The sequence below is a fragment of the Hyperoodon ampullatus genome (genome assembly GCF_949752795.1).
Source record: "Hyperoodon ampullatus genome assembly, chromosome: 3".
Taxonomy (NCBI): Eukaryota; Metazoa; Chordata; class Mammalia; order Artiodactyla; family Ziphiidae; genus Hyperoodon; species Hyperoodon ampullatus.
In genome coordinates, this window is record NC_136916.1 from 57627804 (window position 1) to 57654074 (window position 26271).

The 26271-nt window shown below is 38.1% G+C and overlaps 1 protein-coding gene across 3 annotated transcripts in view; it reads left to right on the top strand.

The window, feature by feature from the left end:
• The window catches only part of MAP2K5 (mitogen-activated protein kinase kinase 5), a 260205-nt gene that overhangs the window by 123149 nt on the left and 110785 nt on the right, over positions 1 to 26271 (top strand). For all 3 annotated transcript variants that reach the window (XM_079699882.1, XM_079699883.1, XM_079699884.1), the window contains exons 14-15: positions 22340 to 22413; positions 23376 to 23426. In XM_079699882.1, the coding sequence (XP_079556008.1) occupies positions 22340 to 22413; positions 23376 to 23426 (125 nt within the window). The remainder of the gene's footprint in view (positions 1 to 22339; positions 22414 to 23375; positions 23427 to 26271) is intronic.

Below are 26271 nucleotides of genomic sequence, written 5' to 3' on the forward strand. Positions count from 1 at the left end.
TGCACCGTAAGTTCCTTATGCTAAGTGAAAGAAGCCAGACTCAAAGGGCTACCTATTGTGTCACTCCACGTATATGACATTCTGGAAAAGGGAAAGCAACAAGGATGGAAAATACATCAGTGGTTGCCCAAGGGTAGAGGAAGGGTTGACTATAAAGCTGTGAGGGAATTTTGGGAGATGTTGCAAATTCTATATCTTGAATTTGGTGGTGGTTATCAGACTGTACACATTTGTTAGAACACTTAGACTTATACACCTAGATAGGGTGAATTTTACTGTAAATTATACCTCAGTAAATTAGACTTTAAAAAAAAGAAGGAAGAGAAAGAAGGCATTCTTTTAATTCTTAGCAGTGCAGTGGAAGCTCTACTTTATTATTATTTTTTAAATTTATTTTTCTTTTTTTGGCTGCGTTGGGTCTTCATTGTGACATGCGGGATCTTTGCAGTGCACAGACTCTTCGTTGCAGCACGCCGGCTTCTCTCTAGTTGTGGCATGCAGGTTTTCTTTCTCTAGTTGTGGCATGCGGCCTCCAGAACATGTGGGCTCTGTAGTTTGCAGCATGTGGGGTCTCTAGTTGAGGCACGCGGGCTCAGTAATTGTGGCATGCAGGCTTAGTTGCCCTGCGGCATGTGGGATCTTAGTTCCCCAACCAGGGATCAAACCCACGTCCCCTCCATTGGAAGGTGAATTCTTTACCACTGGACCACTAGGGAAGTCCCATGGAAGCTCTACTTTAGAAACACGTTTCCCCTGCCCAAACAGACAGACCATTCTTTCAAGGGGTCTTGTTGATTCTGTCATTATCATCATATCTCGTGGCTCCTGAAAAATCCTACCTAGGTTTGGTCTAGCAACTCAGTAGCTTGAAAAAAAAAAAAAAGAATCCTTCATGATTTATTAAAGGATATTTGCAATGTCAGAAAGAGAAAGAGAGAGAGAGGGAGAAAGAAAGAGAGGGAGGGATGGGAGGAGGAAGGGAGAGAAAGAGAGAAACTTAAAAGTTGCTGTTATCCTTGGCCAGCAATTTGGAGCATCTGGAAATTGCACAGATTTTTCTTTTCTTAACCTGTTTTTTCCTCAGATATTATTTAAGAACTGTAGATGTGCCGCACTGACTTGGTCTAACTTGGACAATTTTTAAAAAGCTCAATTTCTAAGAAGGAATAAAGTTTTATTTAAATTACCAATCCAGTCCCGCTGACTGACTGCCTTGTTGTGCGACCCTGCAAAGGCAGGTGACTCTTGCTCTCCGGGCCTCAGTTTCCTCATATATAAAATGAAGGGACGGGGCTTCCCTGGTGACGCAGTGGTTGAGAATCTGCCTGCCAATGCAGGGGACACGGGTTCGAGCCCTGGTCTGGGAGGATCCCACATGCCGCAGAGCAACTAAGCCCGCGAGCCACAACTACTGAGCCTGTGCGTCTGGAGCCTGTGCTCCACAAGAGAGGTCGCAACAGTGAGAGGCCCGCGCACCGCGATGAGGAGTGGCCCCCGCTTGCCACAACTAGAGAAAGCCCTCACACAGAAACGAAGACCCAACACAGCCAAAAATAAATAAGTAAATAAATTTATTTTAAAAAAAAAAAAAAAAAATGAAGGGACGGCTAGATGATCACTCAAGTTCCTTCAAGCACCAGGATTCTGGATTCTTTGATTCGTGCCTGAAGGAAGTATGACATATTACCAAGGTTAAAGTAAGTCAGGTATATCGGAGAAGAAAGAAAACGAATGAGAATCCCTGTGAGTAGATTTTGCTATGAAAATCGTAGTAATAGTAATAATAATGAATTTTTTTTTTTTTTTTTTTTTTTTTGTGGTACGCGGGCCTCTCCCTGTTGTGGCCTCTCCCGTTGTGGAGCACAGGCTCCGGAGGCTCAGGCTCAGCGGCCATGGCTCACGGGCCCAGCCGCTCCGCGGCATGTGGGATCTTCCCAGACCGGGGCACGAACCCGTGTCCCCTGCATCGGCAGGCGGACTCTCAACCACTGTGCCGCCAGGGAAGCCCAATAATGAATATTTATTAGGCGCTTACTCTGTACCAGACCCTGTTCTAAGTGCTTAACATGTATAAACTATTTTGTGTTCCTTCAAAATGGACAACTCTGGAAAATATGAAATATTTTAGAAGAGCCTAAAATGCAAGCAAATATTAATAATTGAGAATCAAAGCGATGTGGCTTAGCTAAGAATAATGTTGCTTTCTAAACCAAACTGATATAATCAATACAAAAGACATCTTTAAGGGGAAAGGGTTTTTAAACTATAAAGTATACTGAAAATAAAATATTATCATTAACAAAGAGTTATAAAAAGGATATGCAGAGGGGGCTTCCCTGGTGGCGCAGTGGTTGAGAGTCCGCCTGCCGATGCAGAGGACACGGGTTCGTGCCCCGGTCCGGGAGGATCCCGCATGCCGCGGAGCGGCTGGGCCCGTGAGCCATGGCCGCTGAGCCTGCACGTCCGGAGCCTGTGCTCCGCAACGGGAGAGGCCACAGCAATGAGAGGCCCGCGTACCGCCAAAAAAAAAAAAAAAAAAAAAAAAAAAAGAGGACATGCAGAGTTACAACTTAGATGGAAAGCAAAGGTATTCTTTTTTTAAAAATCTTTTTATTTTGAAATGATTGTAGATCCACAGGAAGTTGCCCCCAAAATGTACAGGAAGTTCACCTGCAAGGGCATCCTTTTTTTTTTTAACATCTTTATTGGAGTATAATTGCTTTACAATGGTGTGTTAGTTTCTGCTGTATAACAAAGTGAACCAGCTGTACATATACATTCATCCCCATATCTCCTCCTTCTTGCGTCTCCCTCCCTCCCACCCCTCTAGGTGGTCACAAAGCACCCAGCTGATCTCCCTGTGCTATGTGGCTGCTTCCCACTAGCTACTTATATTTGGTAGTGTATATATGTCCATTTGGCTCCTGTTTTTAAATTGTTTAAATATTGTCCTTTAAATGTAAATATTAATCACATGCCAGTGATGTAGTAGATCATAACTTATGAACACTGTGTGTTTGGAGGAAAAAAAAGACAGCCCATTAACTGAGGTAAACAAACTAATTTAGTGACTCTGGGTTGTTGGTTTTTCTGCAGCTCTGACTCTCAACACAAATGAACATCTCTAAAAATTAAGCCTCCTTCCCCACGTTGGTCATTCATTGTCTTTCCCTCGGGTAATCACTAGGGATTTCTGTATTTGTGGTAATGTTTTTCAAGACAAGAAACCCCGTAGAGCATTACTTAAAAGTGTTCTTTTAAAGAATGCATGGCTAGAGTATATGAAAAACTATCAAAATTCAACAGCAAAAAAACCCAAACAATCCCAATAAAAAATGAGCAAAAGACATGAAGAGACATTCCACTGAAGAGGATATACAAATGGCAAATATTTAAGCACAGGAAAGGATTTCAGCATCATTAGCCGTTAAGGCAATGCAAATTAAAACCACAGCGAGATATTACTACATACCTACCAGAATGGCTAAAATTTTTAAAATAGTGATAACACCAAATGCCGGCAAGGATGCAGAGAAATTAGATCACTAATACATTGCTGATAGGAATGTAAAATGATACAGACCCCCCAGAAAACAATTCGGTATTTCTTAAAAATCTAAACATGCAACTACCATATGACCCAGCAATTGCACTCCTGGGCATTTATCCCAGAGAAGTGAAGACTTATGTTTACACAGAAAGCAGTACACAAATGTTTATAGTAGCTTTGTTCATAATAGCAAAAAACTGGAAACAACCCCAGCGTCCTTTAATGAGTGAATGGTTAAGCAAGCTGTGCTACATTCATACCATATACTACTACTCAGCAATAAAAAGGAATGAACTATTGATATATATAACCTGGATGAATCTCCAGAGAATTACGCCAAGTAAAAAAAGCCAGTCACAAAAGGTTACATACTGTGTGATTCCATTTTTATAAGATTCTTGAAATGACAAAATTACAGAAATGGAGAGTAAATTAGTGGTTTCCAGAGGCTAATGAGAGGATGCAGGGGTAGGAGGGAAGTGGTGTGGCTATAAAAGGATGTGGTGATGGACACATTCTCTGTCTTGACTGTATCAGTGTCAGTGCCCTATTTGTGATATTGTACAACAATTTTTCAAAATGTCAGTGTTGGGAGGAAATGGGTAGAGGGTATACAGGATGTCTGTTATTTTTTACAACTGCATGTGAGTCTACAATTACCTCAAAATAAAAAGCTTAATAATAAAGAATATGTGATTGTTCTATGATTGTCTGCATTTGGGTGATCTACTTCATCAGAGAGGGTTGTCCTGGACTTAGTTTTTCTTTTATCCATGTGTCTGTGGTAGGATTTATCATAGGCAGAGTCATCCCTTTTAGGACATCTCTAAAAGGTTGAGGAACCCAGGGGAATTACCATGCAAGCCACCTCCCCCTCCCTTTCTAAAAATGAGGGTCAGTGGAAACCTTAGGGAAGAGAAGAGAAGAAGTCATGTGCCATAGAGGGAAGGAATACAAATAGTCTGAGAGGGTATTTAGTCCTCCTGTTAACCTCCCCTAAGATCCTTCTGCCTTGCTGGGGATTGGGATTTAAAGTAGATTATGTGATCATTGTGGGTTTGACTCACAGTTCTTTATGGCACCCGAAAGTATGCCCCTCACCTTTATGATGAGCCCCTGTCTAACCACCCAGCACGATGCACTCGGTGGTCTGATGAATGTTTGATTCACCAAGCCCTGAGCACAGCTTTGTCTCTTATGCAAACTATGAAGTTTTAGGATCTTATCAGAGGGAGAGGGAGAACAGCTGTATCCTGGGTCATTTCTGTTGGTAGAGGTTGGAGGCCACAGTTAATTTATGACACTGATTGTGTGCCAGTCCATATTTGTTAGATGAATAAATTGAATCACAGTTTTCTGGGAATAATATTTTTCTCCTGGAATTTTTTGTAGTGTGGCTTAATTGGATGACCTTTGTTCCTCTGTAGTATTAAAGTAAGATATTTATTCTCAGAGAGAATATCCTGCCAAGAATGTTTAGCAGTTAGAAGACCTCTCCATGTCTGTCCCTTTCTCCAAAGACATGATTTAAGGTGGTCAGCACCATGGAAATTAAATCCATTCTTTTGCTGTTGGAGGATTAAGTTCCTTCTGGATTGGGTGCAATTATTATTGTTATTAATATTATCATTCATTGAGTGCCTTTCTGTGTTTCAGATGAGGAAACTAAAGCTTAAAAAGGATAAATAACTTAGTCATAAGGAAAGTGATAACTGGTGGGTAGCCTAATGGAATAGATCTATATTTAGGGTCAGATCCAGATTTAAGTTCTGCTTCTGCTTCTTCTTAATACAACTCAGCTATGTGACCTTGGATCAGTTCCTTAACCTCTTTGAGATTGTAGCACTTTGTCTGGCACATAATAGATACTGTTATAGTTCAAATAACTGCTTCTCAAGACAAGCAGCAAGAGGTTAAGTGAAAGAATAGTTAGAACCGTCTCCAAACTTCCCTCCTATATCTACTTTATGTGAGAAGTGGAAAAGTCTAAAATAAAATGTCTGAAGATCAGCCCAGCTATTCAAGGTCAAAACTGGGATAGTAATCGAGCCCATAAATTGAGATGAGATTTATCTCATAAACATAATACAGTTTGTTAAGGCTTAAGAGTTAGGATTGTAGTCTATAGTTGTGTGACCTTGAGCAAGTAATTTCATTAACTTCAGCCTCAATTTACTCATCTATAAAATGGGGTTAATAATAGTACCTATCTCAAGGGTTATGATGAGAATTAAATGAGATATAATATGTATGAGGATAATGCATTTAGCCCAGTGTTTGGCATATAGCAAGTGCCAAAGAAGTGTTATCTCTAATTTTTGTTATTTCTTTAGAACAATTTACCAGAGTTGGTCTTCTGGACATGCTACTCCAAGTCAACTCTACGATCAAAATGTATCTTATAATTTATTTATACATTCAGTGTTGTATTCCATTGCTTTCTTTCCTTTTTCACTGAAAAACTTGTAATTGGTGGTATCTTAGAATTGTGGGAATTAAGTTGTTCAGAGCTGGAGCAGAGTATAGGTCCCTTCCGACCCCCAGGAACCTGTTCCTCCACAGCCGATGTTTCCCATACATCAAACAGAGGATGTTGCTGGGTAGGAATCTAAAATCCACCACATTAGAAGGAAACCTCTTTTACTTACTAAAAGGAAGGCAGAATTGAGAAGCCTGGGCCTTTTTTGCTCCTGGTATTAACCTTGTAAATGCTGCATGTCTCCTGCATTTGTCATACATGAAGAGGGAAAACCATGTTTGTTGCTTCCATTCAGAACTGAATCATGAGACTCTAGATAATAATGGCCATTTAGGATGGCTAATTATGCTGCTTAATTTTATTTAAGATTTTTGCAAGAATATTTGGATGACCTACCCTTTGTTGTGTGATGGAATGATTAGAATAACTTTTATATTGCACTGTGGTTTTCCCTTAAGTGTGTTCCTGTTGTGCACAGATGAATTTGTAGTGTAGAAATGTCAGCATAGTCTATGTTTAATTGCACCTGCTGTTCTCATTCAGTAGAAAGCAGTCCCCAAGAAATAACTAGATAAATATATTAGTTGTTGTCTTTTCATAAGACAATTAAACATAATGTAAAAAGATTGCTGCAGCACCCTGGCATAGTGCTAGGAGAGCTTACTAGGCATGAAGACCTGCTAATGTGTCTCTGGCTCCTGGTAAACTGAGACTGTCTTCCTGGCATTCAAGCAAAATAGTGTAATTGCTTTATAGAGGGGAAAAAGTTGAAGAGAAGTTTATTTCTGCTTCCATTATCATCCCACAGGAGAGCCACATACCGTATTTTAAAACTGAACTCGTTTTTCCTTAAGGATTGCACCGTGCCTATTTCTAAAAGCATTCAGTGAGGCTTACACATGAAAGCACAGAGCAAATTAAATATTTTAAATATGCTACCAAGGGGGAAGGGGGTGGGGTGGGAGGAACTGGGAGATTGGGATTGACACATATACACTACTGATACTATGTATAAAATAGACAACTGATGGGAGCATACTGTATAGCACGGGGAGCTCTACTTAATGCACTGTGGTGACTTAAATGCGAGGGAAATCCAAAAGGGAGGGGATATATGTATATGTATGACTGATTCATTTTGCTGTGCAGTAGAGCTAACACAGCATTGTAAAGCAACTATACTCCAGTAAAAATTAAAAAAAAAAAAAAAAAAGACAAAATGGAGACCAGAAGGGAGCAGAAGTGGGAGATATCACCAGCACCTGATATGAATAGATCACAGCGAAAAGGGAATTCTCAGTTCGCAAGAATTTCCTTTTCTGAAAAGAGAAAGCATAGAATTGTGTGTAGAAAGTCATGATTTTCTTTGTGACGAAACTTAAAGGAAATGGATATGTAGAGCCCTGTATAAAACACGTTGGATAACTCCAGCTGTAGTTCTGTGAAAGAGGTTTTATTTATGTGTTTTGAGCAGCCCCCTCGGTCCCCAGCCATTCCTGACCAGGGATGCCTCCCACTCTGACCCCTGATTGTGTTGGGGGTGGGTGCTGGGTAGTGGGCGGAGGAGCCTTTTGTGAAGAGCTGCAAGAAGTCCATGCTCTGTGGGCCTTTATTAGCAAGCTTCAGCTTGATGCTGTTCATGTGGGTTGTTTAATGGCTAATTGATACAGCATGTGTAAAGATACAGTTTCCTGCTTGAGGCTGTTATCAGTGGCAACATGGGTTTGTCTCAACATGGTACCAATTTCCACAGTCAATTTGGTCAATTCAGTGAAGGAAAAAAAAAAAAAAAGAGTCAGTCCAGCCTGAAAATCAGTCAAAGGAGTTACTAGAGGTTATTGAGGCAACTATGGTTAGTTGATCAAAATTTTCATGTTTGAACCATTTGTTTTCACATTTTGTATACATAGCCTTGGTCATTTTGAGAAATAATCTTAAATACACAGAAGTAACATTTAAAATTTAGTATCTTTTTAAAAATATCTGTAATCACAATCAGGCTTTCTAGAACATATCATTTTTGAGAGGGAATAACCATTTTACCATTGATATGTAGTATACGATCAGAGTGTAAACAACTGATGCCTCATATTTTCTTATAAATAGAGTAAGAAGGTGACCACAGAGATCACAAAGGACCTGAAAAACTATGGAGAAATTATCAATAAAAAGAAGTTAAAGAATTGTGTTTTGGGCTGATTTTAAAACCACTTTATTGTTATATAACTTATGTATCATAAAGCTCACCTGTTTTAAGTGTGCAATTCAGGGATTTTTAATAAATTATAGAATTGTGTAACCATAACCATAATCCATCTGAGAACATTTTCCATCACCCCAAAAAAGAATCCACATGCCCACTTGCCATCAGTCCCTGCTCCTAGCCCCAGCTTCTGCGAACCACTAATCTATTTTCTGAATTTATAGATTCACAACGCTATCAGACTAGATATCAATTACAGGAAAAGATCTGTAAAAAATACAAACACATGGAGGCTAAACAGTACACTACTTAATAACGAAGTGATCACTGAAGAAATCAAAGAGGAAATCAAAAAATACCTAGAAACAAATGACAATGGAGACACGACAACCCAAAACCTATGGGATGCAGTGAAAGCAGTTCTAAGAGGGAAGTGTATAGCAATACAATCCTACCTTAAGAAATAGGAAACATCTCAAATAAACAACCTAACCTTACACCTAAAGCAATTAGAGAAAGAAGAACAAAAACCCCCCAAAGTTACCAGAAGGAAAGAAATCATAAATAGCAGATCAGGGGGCTTCCCTGGTGGCCTGCCGATGCAGGGGACGTGGGTTCGTGCCCCATTCCGGGAAGATCCCACATGCTGCAGCTAGGCCCATGAGCCATGGCCGCTGAGCCTGCGCGTTCGGAGCCTGTGCTCCACAACAAGAGAGGCCACAACAGTGAAAGGCCCGCGTACCCCAAAAAAAAAAAAAAAAAATCAGGTGAGAAATAAATGAAAAAGAAATGAAGGAAAGAATAGCAAAGATCAATAAAACTAAAATCTGGTTCTTTTAGATGTTAAACAAATTGATAAACCATTAGCCAGCCTCATCAAGAAAAGAAGGGAGTAGACTCCAATCAATAGAATTAGAAATGAAAAAAGAAAAGTAACAACTGACACTGCAGAAATACAAAGGATCATGAGAGATTACTACAAGCAACTCTATGCCAATAAAATGGACAACCTGGAAGAAATGGACAAATTCTTAGAAATGCACAACCTGCTGAGACTGAACCAGGAAGAAATAGAAAATATGAACAGACCAATCACAAGCACTGAAATTGAAACTGTGATTAAAAATCTTCCTACAAACAAAAGCCCAGGACCAGATGGCTTCACAGGCGAATTCTATCAAACATTTAGAGAAGAGCTAACATCTATGCTTCTCAAACTCTTCCAAAATATAGCAGAGGTAGAAACACTCCCAAACTCATTGTACGAGGCCACCATCACCCTGATACCAAAACCAGACAAAGATGGCACAAACAAAGAAAACTACAGGCCAATATCACTGATGAACACAGATGCAAAAATCCTCAACAAAATACTAGCAAACAGAATCCAACAGCACATTAAAAGGATGATACACCATGATGAAGTGGGGTTTATTCCAGGAATGCAAGGATTCTTCAATATACGCAAATCAATCAACGTGATACACCATGTTAACAAATTGAAGGAGAAAAACCATATGATCATCTCAATAGATGCAGAGACAGCTTTCGACAAAATTCAACACTGATTTATGATAAAAACCATGCAGAGAGTAGGCATAGAGGGAACTTTCCTCAACATAATAAGGGCCATATATGACAAACCCACAGCCAACATCGTCCTCAATGGTGAAAAACTGAAAGCATTTCCACTAAGATCAGGAACAAGACAAGGTTGCCCACTCTCTCCACTCTTATTCAACATAGTTTTGGAGGTTTTAGCCACAGCAATCAGAGAAGAAGAAGAAATAAAAGGAATCCAAATCAGAAAAGAAGAAGTAAAGCTGTCACTGTTTGCAGATGACATGATACTATACATAGAGAATCCTAAAGATGCTACCAGAAAACTACTAGAGCTAATCAATGAATTTGGTAAAGTTGCAGGATACAAAATTAATGCACAGAAATCTCTTTCATTCCTATATGCTAATGATGAAAAATCTGAAAGTGAAATCAAGAAAAGACTCCCATTTACCATTGCAACAAAGAGAATAAAATATCTAGGAATAAACCTACGTAGGGAGACAAAAGACCTGTATGCAGAAAATTATAAGACACTGATGAAAGAAAATAAAGATGATACAAACACATGGAGAGATATACCATGTTCTTGGATTGGAAGAATCAACATTGTGAAAATGACTCTACTACCCAAAGCAATCTACAGATTCAATGCAATCCCTATCAAACTACCACTGACATTTTTCACAGAACTAGAACAAAAAATTCCACAATTTGTATGGAAACGCAAAAGACCCCGAATAGCCAAAGCAATCTTGAGAACGAAAAATGGAGCTGGAGGAATCAGGCTCCCTGACTTCAGACTATACTACAAAGCTACAGTAATCAAGGCAGTATGGTACTGGCACAAAAACAGAAAGATAGATCAATGGAACAGGATAGAAAGGCCAGAGATAAACCCATGCACATATGGTCACCTAATCTTTGATAAAGGAGGCAAGAACATACAGTGGAGAAAAGACAGCCTCATCAATAAGTGGTGCTGGGAAAACTGGACAGGTACATTTAAAAGTATGAAATTAGAACACTCCCTAACACCATACACAAAAATAAACTCAATATGGATTAAAGACCTAAATGTAAGGCCAGACACTATCAAACTCGTAGAGGAAAACATAGGCAGTACACTCTATGACATAAATCACAGCAAGATCCTTTTTGACCCACCTCCTCGAGAAATGGAAATAGAAACAAAAATAAATGGGACGTAATGAAACTCAAAAGCTTTTGCACAGCAAAGGAAACCATAAACGAGACCAAAAGACAACCCTCAGAATGGGAGAAAATATTTGCAAATGAAGCAACTGACAAAGGATTAATCACCAAAATTTACAAGCAACTCATGCAGCTCAATAACAAAAAAACAAACAACCCAATCCAAAAATGGGCAGACGACCTAAATAGACATTTCTCCAAAGAAGATATACAGATTGCCAACAAACACATGAAAGAATGCTCAACATTATTAATCATTAGAGAAATGCAAATCAAAACTACAATGAGATATCATCTCACACCAGCCAGAATGGCCATCATCCAAAAATCTAGAAACAATAAATGCTGGAGAGGGTATGGAGAAAAGGGAATACTCTTGCACTGTTGGTGGGAATGTAAATTGATACAGCCACTATGGAGAACAGTATGGAGATTCCTTTAAAAACTACAAATAGAACTACCATGTGACCCAGCAATCCCACTACTGGGCATATACCCTGAGAAAACCATAATTCAAAAAGTGTCATGTACCAAATTGTTCATTGCAGCTCTATTTACAATAGCGAGCACATGGAAGTAACCTAAGTGTCCATCAACAGATGAATGGATAAAGAAGATGTGGCACGTATATACAATGGAATATTACTCAGCCATCAAAAAAACGAAATTGAGTTATTTGTTTTGAGGTGGATGGACCTAGAGTCTGTCATACAGAGTGAAGTAAGTCAGAAAGGAAAAACAAATACCGTATGCTAATGGAATCTAAGAAAAAAAAAAAGGTCATGAAGAACCTAGGGGTAAGATGGGAATAAAGACACAGACCTACTAGAGCATGGACTTGAGGTTATGGGGAGGGGGAAGGGTAAGCTGTGACAAAGTGAGAGAGTGACATGGACATACATACACTACCAAACGTAAAATCGATAGCTAGTGGGAAGCAGCCACATAGCACAGGGAGATCAGCTATGTGGTTTGTGACCACTTACAGGGGTGGGATAGGGAGGGTTGGAGGGAGGGAGATGCAAGAGGGAAGAGGTATGGGAACATATGTATACATATAACTGATTCACTTTGTTATAAAGCAGAGACTAACACACCATTGTAAAGCAATTATACTCCAATAAAATGTTAAAAAAAAAAAGATGAATGCTACTTTCATACACAAGTCTTTATTTGGTTCTGTGTTTTCATTTCTCTTGAGTAGATACCTGGGTGTGGTATGTATCTTTCTTTAGATATTTGTAATCACAGTGAATCAAGTCATGTAGTACACATCAGTTTTGAGAAGAAATAGCCATTTACCATTGATACATTGTATATGATTAGTATCAGTAATTAACTGATATTTCATACTTTATTAAAGTTAAAATAGAAAAGTGACCACAAGGATTGTATGGTAAGTTTATGTTTAATTTTTAAAGACACTTAGGGGTTGATTTTTATTTAGTTACAGTCTCCTATAGAAACCACCTATCATTATCTTCTGCATGACACTGATATCCCACTTGTAAGTTCTTTCCTTTTTCCAACTTCCTAATATTTTTCTAATAATATTCTAAGCACTTCAAATTATTAAACAGAACTGTATCATAACTACCTATTATCTACATGGGCTGTCACTGCTACAAATCAAATATTCATTACATATCATTAAAAAGCTCACCTTTCTGTGAAATTTCACTGAAGGAGTGGGAAGATATTGTGACAGGAGATACATGTGACTGGATAATTGTTAACTCTTCTATGAACAGCACTTGCCTTCCTGGAAGAAGCGTGCCTTCAGGTAGAGCTCATATAATGAAATTTGGGTCTGGTCTAATATATTAGATGATTCACATCCTGACTTTCTAAGGTAAGCGTCATTGTCATTACTGATTCTACAAAGCACAGCTTCCAGTATATATAGTGTATTCAAGTTTAGGAAATGTTTCTCCCATTTATTTTATTTATTCAACAATTCATTGAGCAGTGTCTCTTTGACAGGCACTGCTAAGCACACCGTCTCAGTTGATTTTCATGACAACTTTTGTCAGTGTAGGAAGATCACACATCACCCTTAATCTTATATATCATACACTCACACATACACTCTCTCTTTCACACACATGCACCCATGTGTGCATACACACGCACTTTCCATATCACCTCTGCTTTTTCCGAGAGGATGTGGCCAACGGGAATCTATACTGACTCCTATAAAATCCTATCTGTATAAAATGACTAAATTTTTTTTTTTAATGAAAGAGGATAGGAAATACCTAATATTAAAAATGGGTCACTTTACATTGCACCTTCATTTCACTTTCTCCAACATGATATTGACCTCTTGGCCAGGACAAAGCAAACCTCAAATTAGGGAACACTAAAGCATGTTATTTTATGTATAATGCAAAGGGATTAGAGTTAATTTGGTTTTTCACTAAAGGCTATGGTTTACATTAGAGGAAGCTTATTTCTTTTTACTGGTATGAAGAGGACCTGTATGTAATTTCAGATTCTACACACCTCATTTGTATTTTCTTTTAGAAAATGTCTCAGTTAAAATCAATGCCCTACTATTCGTGTAAGCCCCCTTGCCTTCAATAAAACTAATTGATAAACTGTAATAATTAATGGCCTGATTAAACCAAAATGACTTACATCTGTCCTAATGATTGCCATTTATAATCAGTCACCTTAATGACTCATCTTTTCTGTGCTTCTCTTATAGAAGAATGGCTATGATGTTTTTAAGTGAGCTGAATGAAAAGCTGTATGCTCTCAGTTGCTGTTTGTTTTCCATAACTTGAGATTGCATTAAAATAAGCATAGATATAAGTCTCCTTAAAAGTAATCTTTCTTGCCTAATCTGTTCTCTTGTTTCTGGCTTGGAATGAAGTTGAAAACAAACCAAAAAAAAAAAAAAAAAACAACAAAAATAATTTTAGTATTCCTGGAGCTTTTCTTGAGAATTATAGAATTTCCATGTTTTAAATGAAAACATAGAAGTGATAAATTCGGTGGCTATATACTAGGATAGTTGATAACTCAGGTATAAGGTGGAGTATTTTATTCAGATAAAGTGAAACATAAATCAGAGGAACTGTCCTCATTCCAACATTTAAAAGGATTCCATTTGCTTCAAATTCTGTCACATGAATTCAGATTTAGTCTAACTAAATAAAGTCTTAATTATTATATTCTATTTATTTCAAAAAAGGATTTGAGGCAGCTTACAATATAGGTGTAAACAGTGAACAAAGGACAAAAAACCAAGAATTTTAAAATAAAGGGATAGGGCTTCCCTGGTGGCGCAGTGGTTGAGAGTCCGCCTGCCGATGCAGGGGACACGGGTTCGTGCCCCGGTCCGGGAAGATCCCACATGCCACGGAGCAGCTGGGCCTGTGAGCCATGGCCACTGAGCCTGCACGTCTGGAGCCTGTGCTCCGCAACGGGAGAGGCCACAACAGTGAGAGGCCCACGTACCGCAAAAAATAATAATAAATAAATAAATAAATAAAATAAAGGGATAGTTCCACTTCTACCCAGGAAGGAATTGCTGCTGTGGAACCTCCACCAAAAAGAACTAGGAAGCTAGACAAAGTTTATGAAACATCTGTTTTCAGGTATTAGATAACAAGCAGTGCAGGACTGTGATCCTGAAGAGAAGGGAAACAGATGAGGGGAGCCCTATGATCACCCAAGTTTTAAGCCTGGAGACAATTTCCAGACTGCAGCATAAGGAAGGGGAACCAGTCAGAGCCCAAAGATCTTGCTGAGCTGAAGAGACAGAGTTTGGCTGTCAAGAAGGCCAAAAGGGCTAAAGTTTACAGAGCAGGATCCTAGAGATGCAGGAACTGTGCAAAAAGAAAGAGCTCAAGAACTTGTGTGGGACTCTCCTTGAATTTTTGGCTGAATATCAACCTCTGCTTTTGTAGGGTGATATCTTACAAAGTTAGTCTGGGAATGAAAATTTCTGGGGATCTGTAAGCTAAACAATTCCCAAAGCTTACACAGGTTGGGAATTTTAAAAATTCTAACCAGCCAGAGGAGAGAGACCTTTTTGGATACATTGGAGCATTCAGGAGAGACTTTAGAAGGGTCATGTTTTAATAGATGGGCTAAACTAGCCCTAGAGTAGGGATTGCTCTGGCTTTCCATAAATAAAAATTCCAAAATAAGCCTCATAATGATCTGGCTATCTTCAAGTAAGTTAACCACCTGCCAGTATCAAGTTTAGCACTCTTTAAAGGATTACAACAAATTCGCTCAGCAACATAAGATTCAGAATACCTGGCATCTAAATAAAAATCAGTATGTGAAAATAATTTTTTTCTTCTGATAATGGATGAAAGACCATAAGCAGGAGAACAATCAGTCAATAGAAATGGGACTCTCCCTTTAGCAGACAAGGACTTTAGAACAGTTATGATAAATATACTCAAGGATTTAATGGGAAACATGAGCATTATGAGGAGAGAGAGAGAAGACAGAAAAAAGAATGAAGTCGAACTTCTAGATATGAAAAGTAAAATATCTGAAGTAAAAATTTCACTTGATGGAATTAACAGTAGATTTGACACCACAGAAGAAATGATTTGTGATCTTGATGTTAGAGATATAGAAATTATCTAAAATTACTCTAAAGGAAAAAGACTAAAAAGATGAGCACAGCCTCAGTGACCTTTGAAACAGTATCAAGAAGTCTAGGATATATATGTAACTGGAGTCTCAGAAGGAAAGGAGAAAGAAAAGGGAACAAAAAATCATTTGAAGAAATAATGCTCCCAAACTTTCCAAATTTGATGAAACCCATAAACCCAGAGATCTAGGAGGCCTAACAAACTCTAACCAGCATATACACAAAACCATACCAAAGTACATCAAAATTAAAAATGTAAAGCCAGTGATTTTTTAAATCTTTAAAATATTCAGAATAAACATAATACATTAAATAGAGAGGAACAAAAATAAGAATGACAGCAGACTTCTTGTCAGAAGCTATGCAAACCAGAAGATAACAGGAAGACATTGTTAAAATGTTGAAAAAAACAAAAAACCTTTAAATCCAGAATTCTAGGTCCAGTAAATATATTCTTCTAAAATAACAGCTAAATAAAGACTTTTTAAGGCAAACAAAGCAGAGAAAATTTATTGCCAATAGACCAGCATTATAAAAAATGTTAAGGAAGTTGTTTAGACAGAAGGAAAATGATACCAGATAGATTGTTAGATCTACACAAAGGAATAAATAGCACCAGGAATAGTGTATACATGTAGATATATAAAAGACCTTTTTAAATTTTTTCACTCACTGAGCACTGATCTAAACCTCATTCATATACTGACTCACTCACTACAACAGCTGACACACTTGCTCTAGCTCCAAAGCCATTGCTCCCAGCCCCACATTCCCCCGGGAAGTGCTGGAGTTGACAGGTTTGTGGGCACATAGTGCTGACACTGGCATCAGCCTTGCCATGCTACCTCTCATAAGGGGCTCAGGGTCCTTCATTGCGTCTTGGGGTCCCAAAGATGTCATATATCCTTCTGAGCTCTGTAGCTCTCAGGCCAGCATATGTCCAAGAGTCAGGAATGACAGAAATCTATGGAAATCAAGAATTGAGCCTCGCCAACAGACTTGTGGTTTCCAAGGAGGAGGGAGGGGGGTGGGGGAGGGATGGATTGGGAGCTGGGATTAGCAGATGTAAACTATTATATATAGAATGGATAAACAACAAGGTCCTACTGTGTAGCACAGGGAACTATATTCAATATCCTGTGATAAACCATAATGGAAAAGAATATGAAAAAGAATGTGTATATATATATATATATATGTATAACTGAATCATTTTGCCATACAGCAGAAATTAACAGTGTAAATCAACTATACTTCAATAAAATATATTTTTAAAAATTTTTTAATGATTATTTAAAGCAAAAATAAAGACACCATATTGTGGCAATTATAACATATGTAGAGGAAAGATGTATAACAGTAGCACAGAGGATGGGAGGGAAGAAAATGGAAGCATACTGTTCTGAGGTTCTTACATTATAAATTAAATACCCTAATATTATTTGAAAGTAGACAGTGAAACATTAAAGAAACATATTGTAAATCCTAGAACAGCCTTTAAAAAAAAAAAAAAAAACCTTCAAATGGGCTGGCAAATTTTAGCCCACAGGTCAAATTTGGCTCATCACCTGTTTTGGTAAAGATTGTTGCAACACAGCCATGCCATTTATTTCCACATTGCCTGTGATTGCTTCTCCAGTACAGTGGCAAAATTGAGTAGTTACAACAAAAACCACGTGACTCTCAACACCTGAAATATGGTCCTTTACAGAAAAAGTTTGCCAACTTCTGGCTTAGAAGTCAATAGTAGAGATCAATGGAATGCTAAAAAGAGCCCATCTAGTCCAAAAGAAGGCAATGAAAGAAGAAAGGAACTAAGAAGAGATGGGACAAATAGTAGGATGGTAGAGTTGAACTCTGCCATATCACTAGTTACGTTAAATGTGAATGGTCTAAATAGGGCAGTGAAGAGCACGAATTGTCAAACTGGTCGAAAAAGTAAGACCCAGCTGTGTACTGTCTGCAAAATATCCATTTTAAATATTAGTGAGAGAGAGGTACCATCCAAACACTAATCATCAGACTTTTTAAAGCAAAAATTATAACAACATATTACGGGGTTTATGATGTATGTAGAAAAGGCAAAAATCATCTAAAAATAACAAACCAATCAGTAGTTGCCAGAGGTCAGGGTGGAGTTGACTGTAAAGGGGCACGGGGAACCTTTTGGGGTGATATAAGTGTTTCATATCTTGATTGTGGTGTGGGTATATGGATGTATATGTTTGTCAAAGTCACTAAACTATATATTCAAAATGACTGCAATAAAATTGATTTTTTAAATGAATAAAATTGATTTTAAAAAGTAAAGTTAAACAATAGATGAAATTTCTCTTCAGATATTCTGAACTTGCCAGCAGTTTAATCAGAGGGAAATACAGCCCATTATGTTGGTCTTTTCTAAGTGCTGACCTGAAGACCTGACTGTTTTAGATTGGTTTCTGAATCAGCAGATCTGAGGTAAAACCAAAAAAGGATTTTGTTTTTAAATGCACAGCCAGGCTTGGGAGCTATTTAGTTATATAACTCTCATTGTTTTTATTATAGGAAGCAAATCCCATTTAGATTGTACATAAGCAATGTTATTGTCCTGAAATCTCATGTGCACTATTTTTGGTCAAAATATATACCAGCAGTTCCTTGGTCTACACTCTCCTGAAGGGCAGAGGTGGGTCTTACTCATGCTTCTCTCCACAGCACCTACTGTCATATCTGGCACATGCTAAGGCGTCAGTGAATATTTGTTGAGTGAGTATTTTTGAATGCCCACAGATCCTCTCAGAATGAAAAATATCATTCACAAATGTATTCATTAATAGTGAAATGTATTTATTCTGAAGTATATGCCATTGAGTGGGAAAAGATGGAACTCCTTCTCAGGCCAAATTCATGCTTCTCCAGGTGCACATGTTTGCCCATCTATTTAGTGGAAATATTCATTCACCAACATTTGTTCAACAGATATCATTTCTAGTCCATACCAGGCACTATTATAGATATAGGAGTGAACACAACAGATCACATCTCTGCATTCATGGAGCTTTCCTTCGAAACGGGAGGACTGAGAGGGACATGTATACATGTACAAATATAGGGTGTCAGTGGTGCTAAGTGTTATGAGGAGCACTGAAACAGGGAAGAGGGAAAGGGAATATTGGGGGTGGGAAGATATTGCTGTTCATAGTGGGTGGTTGAGGAAGGCTTCTCTTAAAAGGGTAGCATTTGAGCAGAAACCTAAAAACAAGTAAAGGAGCAGGCCATACATGTATATATGGGTGCAGAGTATTCCAGTTATATGGAACCACAAAGCAGGGAGCATGCCTGGCAAAAGGCCAGTGAGATGAAGCAGAGTGGGCAGGGAGAGGATTAGGAAGGATGAGAGTACAGAGGTAGTAGGGGGGCAGTTCAGAGAAGGCCTTAGAAACCTTCATGAGGGCTGCATTTTGCATTGAGTTGGGAGGCCCTTGGAGGTTTTAGGCGGAGAAATGACATGGTTTGATTTAGGTTTTAAAGGGGGCACTTCAGCTGCTGTGTTCAAGACAGACTCTAGTAGAGCAAGTGTGAAAATAGGGAGACCAGTTCAGTGGCCTTGTCAGTGAATGAGTACATACAGTCTGGCAAATATGCCCCCTCATAAGCATTGAATTGGTTTTATCATTCTACTTACTGGACTTTTGAAATTATTTTCTTTTAACTAGTATTTTACCCAAATACAGCCTAAATTTATTGCAGTAGCACAGAAATTGTTTTCTGAACATAACAAAATATAACACTTTTCGTTGCTTGGTTGATTGCCAGTGGATAATAATAATATCTTATATTTATAGAGTGTTTGACAGTTTAAAAGCTATTTTACATTCATTATCTCATCTAATCCCCACAATTTTTAAAGATTGATACTGTAACTTTTATTATCTCCCTACAGAGGTGAAAACTAAAATGTCACATGGCTAGTCCAAAGTCATATGCCAAATTTGTGGCAGGGCCCAAAAGACTAAAATCCAAGTCTTCTGTCTTCTAGCCTGAATCCATTGATTTTGTTTAAAGGGGTCTTTTATGTTAAAATGATGTTGCTGGGTTTGGAACACTTATATTAGCAAATTTAGTATATTGTTTAGAAAGCCATCTACTAGTGAGCAAGATAATATGCTCCAACAGGATACATACAAAAATGTATAAGGCATATTCCCACCCTGTGAACTTATTACTTGGTGATACCTGTAACAGTAAATGTGGTAATTACTAGTAAAAAAAATGTCACTTGCTCAGTTCCAAATGGTACAGACAGTAAATGCTTTAGCAGTTCGAAGGGAGCAGCGATTTTGATGGCCTGAGTAGGTACGGCAACAGGGAGATGGGGTACTTGAGTTGAAGGATGAGCAGGATTCAGTCAAAAAATATCAAGGAAGGGTTTCTAAACCCAGGTGGTTTGGGGTCAGGGACACAGCATGAACAAAGGCTTAGTAATGGCGTGTTTTGGATTTGTTTCTTTCTTTTGAGACAATGACTAAAACAGTCTAGTCGGACTTCAAAGGTTGTTTTGAGGATGGCTGTATGTCTACTGCTTTTTCATACACGAAGTATTCCTGAAAGCTAGGCTGAAAGGTGAATGTGCAAAGTCATGCTGTAGGATTACATGTAAGTAAAAAAAGATGTTGGAGAGCTGAAAATGCCATAAAGTTCTTATTTACACCTTGCCTTTTAGAATATAATCTAGAAATTTTGTTGTTTTATTCTTTCTCTCTCTGTTGATCCACTTAAGTCAAATGTGTGTCTGATTAAAGCTAAGGATTTGTTCATTTTACCATACCTTGTGATTTCCATGTAGCTCCTTCTTCCAGGAGCTCAGATTATTTGTTCTTTATCTATCTCCATCTGATGTATGGCTTGAGAATGGTTTAAGGGTATCAGTATATAAAAGAGAAGATTGTCCAAAAGAAAAATATTCAAAGTTGAGGGCTTATAATGAGAATTAGGTTTGGAAAATAAGACCAGGCTTTGTAGAGCCTAACATTTCTGTCAGTTCGGCACACATTTATTGAGTGTCTACTGTGGCTGTCTATGATGTATATTTTTTGTGCAAACTATTGAGGCATATTTGAAAGCACAACCCTATTCTTAAGGAGTTCACACTGGGGTTGACAGGGGACGTCAGGGAATATTTTACTTCCTCCTCAAGGAGAGAAGTGATAAAGTGAAAGTATATTTAATATGATGGTGGTATAAGGTTTATATTGAAATTGGGGAAAACTGGAGGCAGAGAGACTAGTTGGTTGAAAAAGCTTATACCTGCCTGGGCATACTGACCTGTATTCAAAGAGAAAGCCCCCCTAAAGGAAGTATACAGTGTGTTTTACCTGAAAGGGCATGCTACAGAGATGTGGTCTACAGCTAACCCCTGATCACAACAGTATCATTAACAAAATAATACTGTGTGTTCATGGTTTCCATTAATCTCATCTATTCAACAAATACTTACTAAGCATATACCGTATGCCTGGCACTCTTCAGGGACTGGAATATAGTAGTCAGTAAAAGAGACAAAGTCCTTGCCTTCATGGAGTTTACATTCTAGTGTCCGTCAGGCAACACCAAATGAGCACATGTATGAGAAAATGCCTGTCATGTTGCCTGTCATATGGTAGGTAGTGTTCAATAATCGTTGGTTACTGAGTTTGAACTTGAAGTTTGAGTTAAGTACCTACTTTTGGTAAGATACTTTTTGCAGGGTGGAGGGACAGAGTGAGATTAACTCACAGATTGTTTTTAGATGTTACATAAAAATTATGAGTCTTTAGTTTTGGGGTAATTAAGGTTATATGCTGTATTAAATATAACAAGTTGTCTGTTCTTGACCACTTTCACCACTGAAGATGAAGCATTGAAGCAGGTGCTGTTGTGTACCATCAAAAGTGGTGTGCTCTTATCCTGCTTGGATGGTTTTTGTGGGCTCCTTGAATTCCTGAAAAGGCCCATTGTTGTCACTGACGATGCTTCACAGAAACGCTTTGTGTCATTATTTAGCAGACTGCCTTGGCAAAAGCTGTGCCAGTTCTTTTGTTAACTCTAACAACAGTCGAAATGATGTAAGGGAAGAGAAGGATAAATGAAACAAAGACTGATAAGTACACGCATGCACACACATTTACACATCTTTTAGATCAATTTCTGAGGATTATCTGAAGTAGCACGTAAAACCAGGAAATAGCAGAACTGCATCCATGTTCTTGTTGTTTCAACCAGATATCATCTGTTACCAGCAAACATATGAATGATTTGTTTCCTTGCTGGCTTCCCTTCGGCCTTACTGCTCCTTAGGTGGGAGGAGCAGTTTCACTTTGAGAGCAGAACTAAGCATTTCTGTACAAATTCTTTGCAGGAAGGTTACATTTTCTTATTTACTTTTCCTGAAAGCTGGAGTAGGATATTGGGTGTATTTACTGTTGTTGGAAGCCAAGATTTTATTTGACTTTCACGTGAAGTAAATAAACCCTTGCTTCTATAGAAACCAGTAATGTTTGGAAGTGAGGGAGTTAGGACCTGACATTTTGCCTCCAGGTAAAATGCTTTGCGTTAAATTTGTGGTTAGAATTCTAGGTTGAACAGATGATGTCACTTCTGCAATATGGTGTGGTGTGCATGTGTGCTTTTTTTAGGACAAGCACTGTAGATATGGAATTAGTGACATGGATTTTTCTGGTCCCTTTTTAGATGTGAAGCCCTCTAATATGCTAGTAAACACAAGAGGACAAGTCAAGCTGTGTGATTTTGGAGTTAGCACTCAGGTAGGTCTCTTCTTCCTGCCGATCTGCTTTCTCCTCTGTAACATCCACTTTCTATTTTCATTCTACTCTCTGGATTGAAAAATCACCTAGCTGCCAGACAAACAGAACTCTGCATCTTCTCGTTGGCTGGGATTATGTTATTCATTTTTAATCTCTGAGCGAGTTTCCTTCATCAGAATATGATTGTTCATTGTTTAATGACAGTAAAAACTGCTGATATTGTAATTACTACTTACGAATAGCAAACTTCATTGATATGCAGCTTTGATATGAAAGCGTTTTGGCCAGACAAAAGGGAGGGCAGAGTGGGAGCTGTGCCTGGGGAGCCCAACTGGCCCACAATAAAAATTAATATTGGGAGCAACAATGGTGGAGGGCCATTACAATGTGCAGCACAAATTTTAATTAATTTCCATTTTGGGCCTCCCCTGAGAACCCTGGTGATAGTGACCCATGAGCGTGCTGTGATGTTGATTTGAATTGCAGCCACCTTTACTCCCAGCCAAACACGAAGACCAAAGCGAAGGTCATCATTGTATTATGAGTTGTCAAAGTCTGTTATCCCTCCAGCGTATTTAGTGTTCGTTTCATTCTAGTAATGCATGAGGCTTCATTCACATCCTGACCATCTGACTAAAAAATGAGTGTGTTCAAATTCTACTTCAAATTGACTTTTTATATCAGGCGGGTTTGGGGTGCTAAAGCGATAAGCATCCTGCTTAAGTGAATTGTTTAAGGTTATCTGCTATAAACTGTAATGCTATGCTTGTTTAAGTTGGAAATCACATTCAAAAGAAAAGAGATTTAATCATTTTTGATGCCTTTGTAGTTAAATTTGTTCCGTTTTATATAATTTTTAGTTGATTTATAGAAATGATGATTGTAAGTTAAATGAGGAATAATTGCCCATTTTATTTCCACATTATCTTTATATTGTTCTGACAGACTGTTTTGTCTCATAGCTGGTGAATTCTATAGCCAAGACGTATGTTGGAACAAATGCTTATATGGCGGTAAGTAAACTTATGCAAAAATAACATTTAAAATCAACATCTTTATGTACTTGGTAATGTATAATTCTTGAGTTAATTCCACAGCTTTAGCCTAACAGATCATAAATTACAAAGTCAATCCAGTCATGATTGAATTTTTAAATCTTCCTAAAAGATGTTAGGGTTTATACAGGAGCTACCAACTTCTCTGACTTTATTCACTTAACTGGTTGGTTTGAGTATAAAATCATTTTGAAGTATAATCCTATAGAAAAATTGTATCTTACAGCACATTGGCTACTTTGCCTCATTGCTTATTTAATTAACCCTAAAGTATACCAGAATGTCAGTCAATAAGATCAACTGTTTTTTCCAGGAATAAGCATGCTTTGACAGCAGCTCAAAATTAAATTATTAATTAAAAAATAAATTATTACTTATGGATCTGATTGTAAATTATTACTTATGATCTGATCCTCTGAATGTAAAGATTTAGCAGACAATTCTCTGTTGAACTTGTATATCTATATTCTGTTTACTTGGGTTCATACCTATTATAAGACAACTTACTTGGTCCCTCTGAAATAAATTTACCAGGAATAAAAAGTAGAAGCATAGAACTGTTTCAAATACCAGTGCGGACTTGGCTTTGACCTGTTTCTTTTTCCTTCCTTTTAAGTAAGGGAAGTTATTTGTGTCCGTAAAATTGCTTTTTTTTTTTTTTTTTGGCTGTGTTGGGCCTTCATTGCTGCGCGCGGGCTTTCTCTAGTTGCGGCAAGTGGGGGCTACTCTTCGTTGCGGTGTGCGGGCTTCTTTTTTTTTTTTTTTTTAACACTTTTAAAATTAAATTAAATTTTTTTTTTTTTTACTGCAAGGAAAATAGCACACATATTTTACAATAGCTATTCAATATCTCAGTTTAGTCAGTCCTCCCTACCCCCTTTTTTTTTAAACATCTTTACTGGAGTATTATTGCTTTACATTGTTGTGTTAGTTCCTGCTGTATAATAAAGTGAATCAGCTATACGTATGCATATATCCCCATATCCCCTCCCTCTTGCATCTCCTTCCCACCCTCCCTATCCCACCCCTCTAGGTGGTCACAAAGCACTGAGCTGGTCTCCCTGTGCTATGCGGCTGCTTCCCACTAGCTATCTGTTTTGCATTTGGTAGTGTATATATGTCAGTGCCACTCTCTCACTTCGTTCCAGCTTACCCTTCCCCCTCCCCGTGTCCTCAAGTCCATTCTCTAGGTCTGTGTCTTTATTCCTGTCCTTCCCCTAGGTTCTTCAGAACCATTTTTTTATTTTATTTTTTTTTAGATTCCATATGGGTGCATGGGCTTCTCACTGCAGTGGCTTCTCTTGTTGTGGAGCACAGGCTCTAGGCTCACGGGCTTCAGTAGTTGCTGCACGCGAGCTCTAGAGCTCAGGCTCAGTAGTTGTGGCACATGGACTTAGTTGCTCCGCAGCATTTGCAGTCTTCCCAGACCAGGGATTTAACCCGTGTCCCCTGCATTGGCAGGTGGATTCTTAACCACTGCACCACCAGGGAAGTCCCCATAAAATTACTTTTATTTATTGACGTCCACAATCACTTCAAGAGTGGGGGGCTGGGAGGAGACAAGCAGGAAACTTATTTAGTATTTTTGGAGCAAAGTTTTACTTTAACATCTTAAGTTTAGTTTTTTGCTGAGGGTTCTGGATTTATTCAGGTAGTCCATTTCACTTCTAGTAGTCTTTATATGAATTAAACGAAGTATGGGTAGAACCCTGGATCTTTTTCTCAATATTCTTTGTTCATATATTATCTTGGTAAAAAAATGTTAATATAGATGGAACCCTGGATCTTATTCTCAGAACACTACAGAGGATTTTTTAATTGAGATACCAGAACAATTAATTTTTGCTTTGCATTGTTTTTAAAGAAAATTCATTCTTTCTCATTTTTCTAGGTAATGTGACAAAAAATTAATCTCTGAAGTCATCGTACCTATTTTTACAAAACTTAATCACCTTCTTGGCTTCTTGGCTCTACTAGGTTATCTGAGATTGGTGAGCCACCTTTATAATTAACAAAACTGTGCCAAATGCCATGATTTCAGTCTTTGAAAAAATATGGAACACTGTGATTTAAAACAAACAAAAAATGAAACGACTTTTCCACTCCCCATCATGTTCATAGTAGCTCTAAATTGCTCTGATAATTAAATTGCAATATGTTTGAATCTACAAATACAGATTACAGTTGTCTTTCCCAGGTGTACATTAAAGAAATTACTTTTTTTCCTTTTTGTTTATGGATGAATGTGATGCTTCCATCTCTTAATTGAAAATATGGGGATTAAAATTATGAAACGTTAGCTCAGATTGGCAGAGCTAAAATTGCTTTGCTTCTTGGGTGAGCATATTCTAGTCATCAACTTTATAGTTCAAGCTGTAAAAAGCATAAGATACCTAGGAAACAAAGAACGTGATAGCCTGATAGTGAGCTTGGCTCAATTCAGCAGGCTCTCGTTGGCCATGACTTACCTAACTGGTGTGAGATCAGAGGTTGGGAGTTGGGGAAGGTGGAAATAACATTTATTATTCTGTTACAGGTTTTAATCCCTGCCTGAAGTATCGTGATATTGTATTATAGTACTACCACTGGGGGAACTGGGTGAAGGGTGCATAAAACCTCCCTGTATATATGCTTTTCAACTTCTTGTTAATTAATAAGTATTTCAAAGTAAAAAATTAAATTTTAAAAAAAGGAAAGATTTGTTGGAACATGGCCATATCCATTTATTTATATATCGTCTATGACTGCTTTAGTGCTACAGTGGCAGAGTGGAGTAGTTGTGACAGTTGTACCAGAGACCATA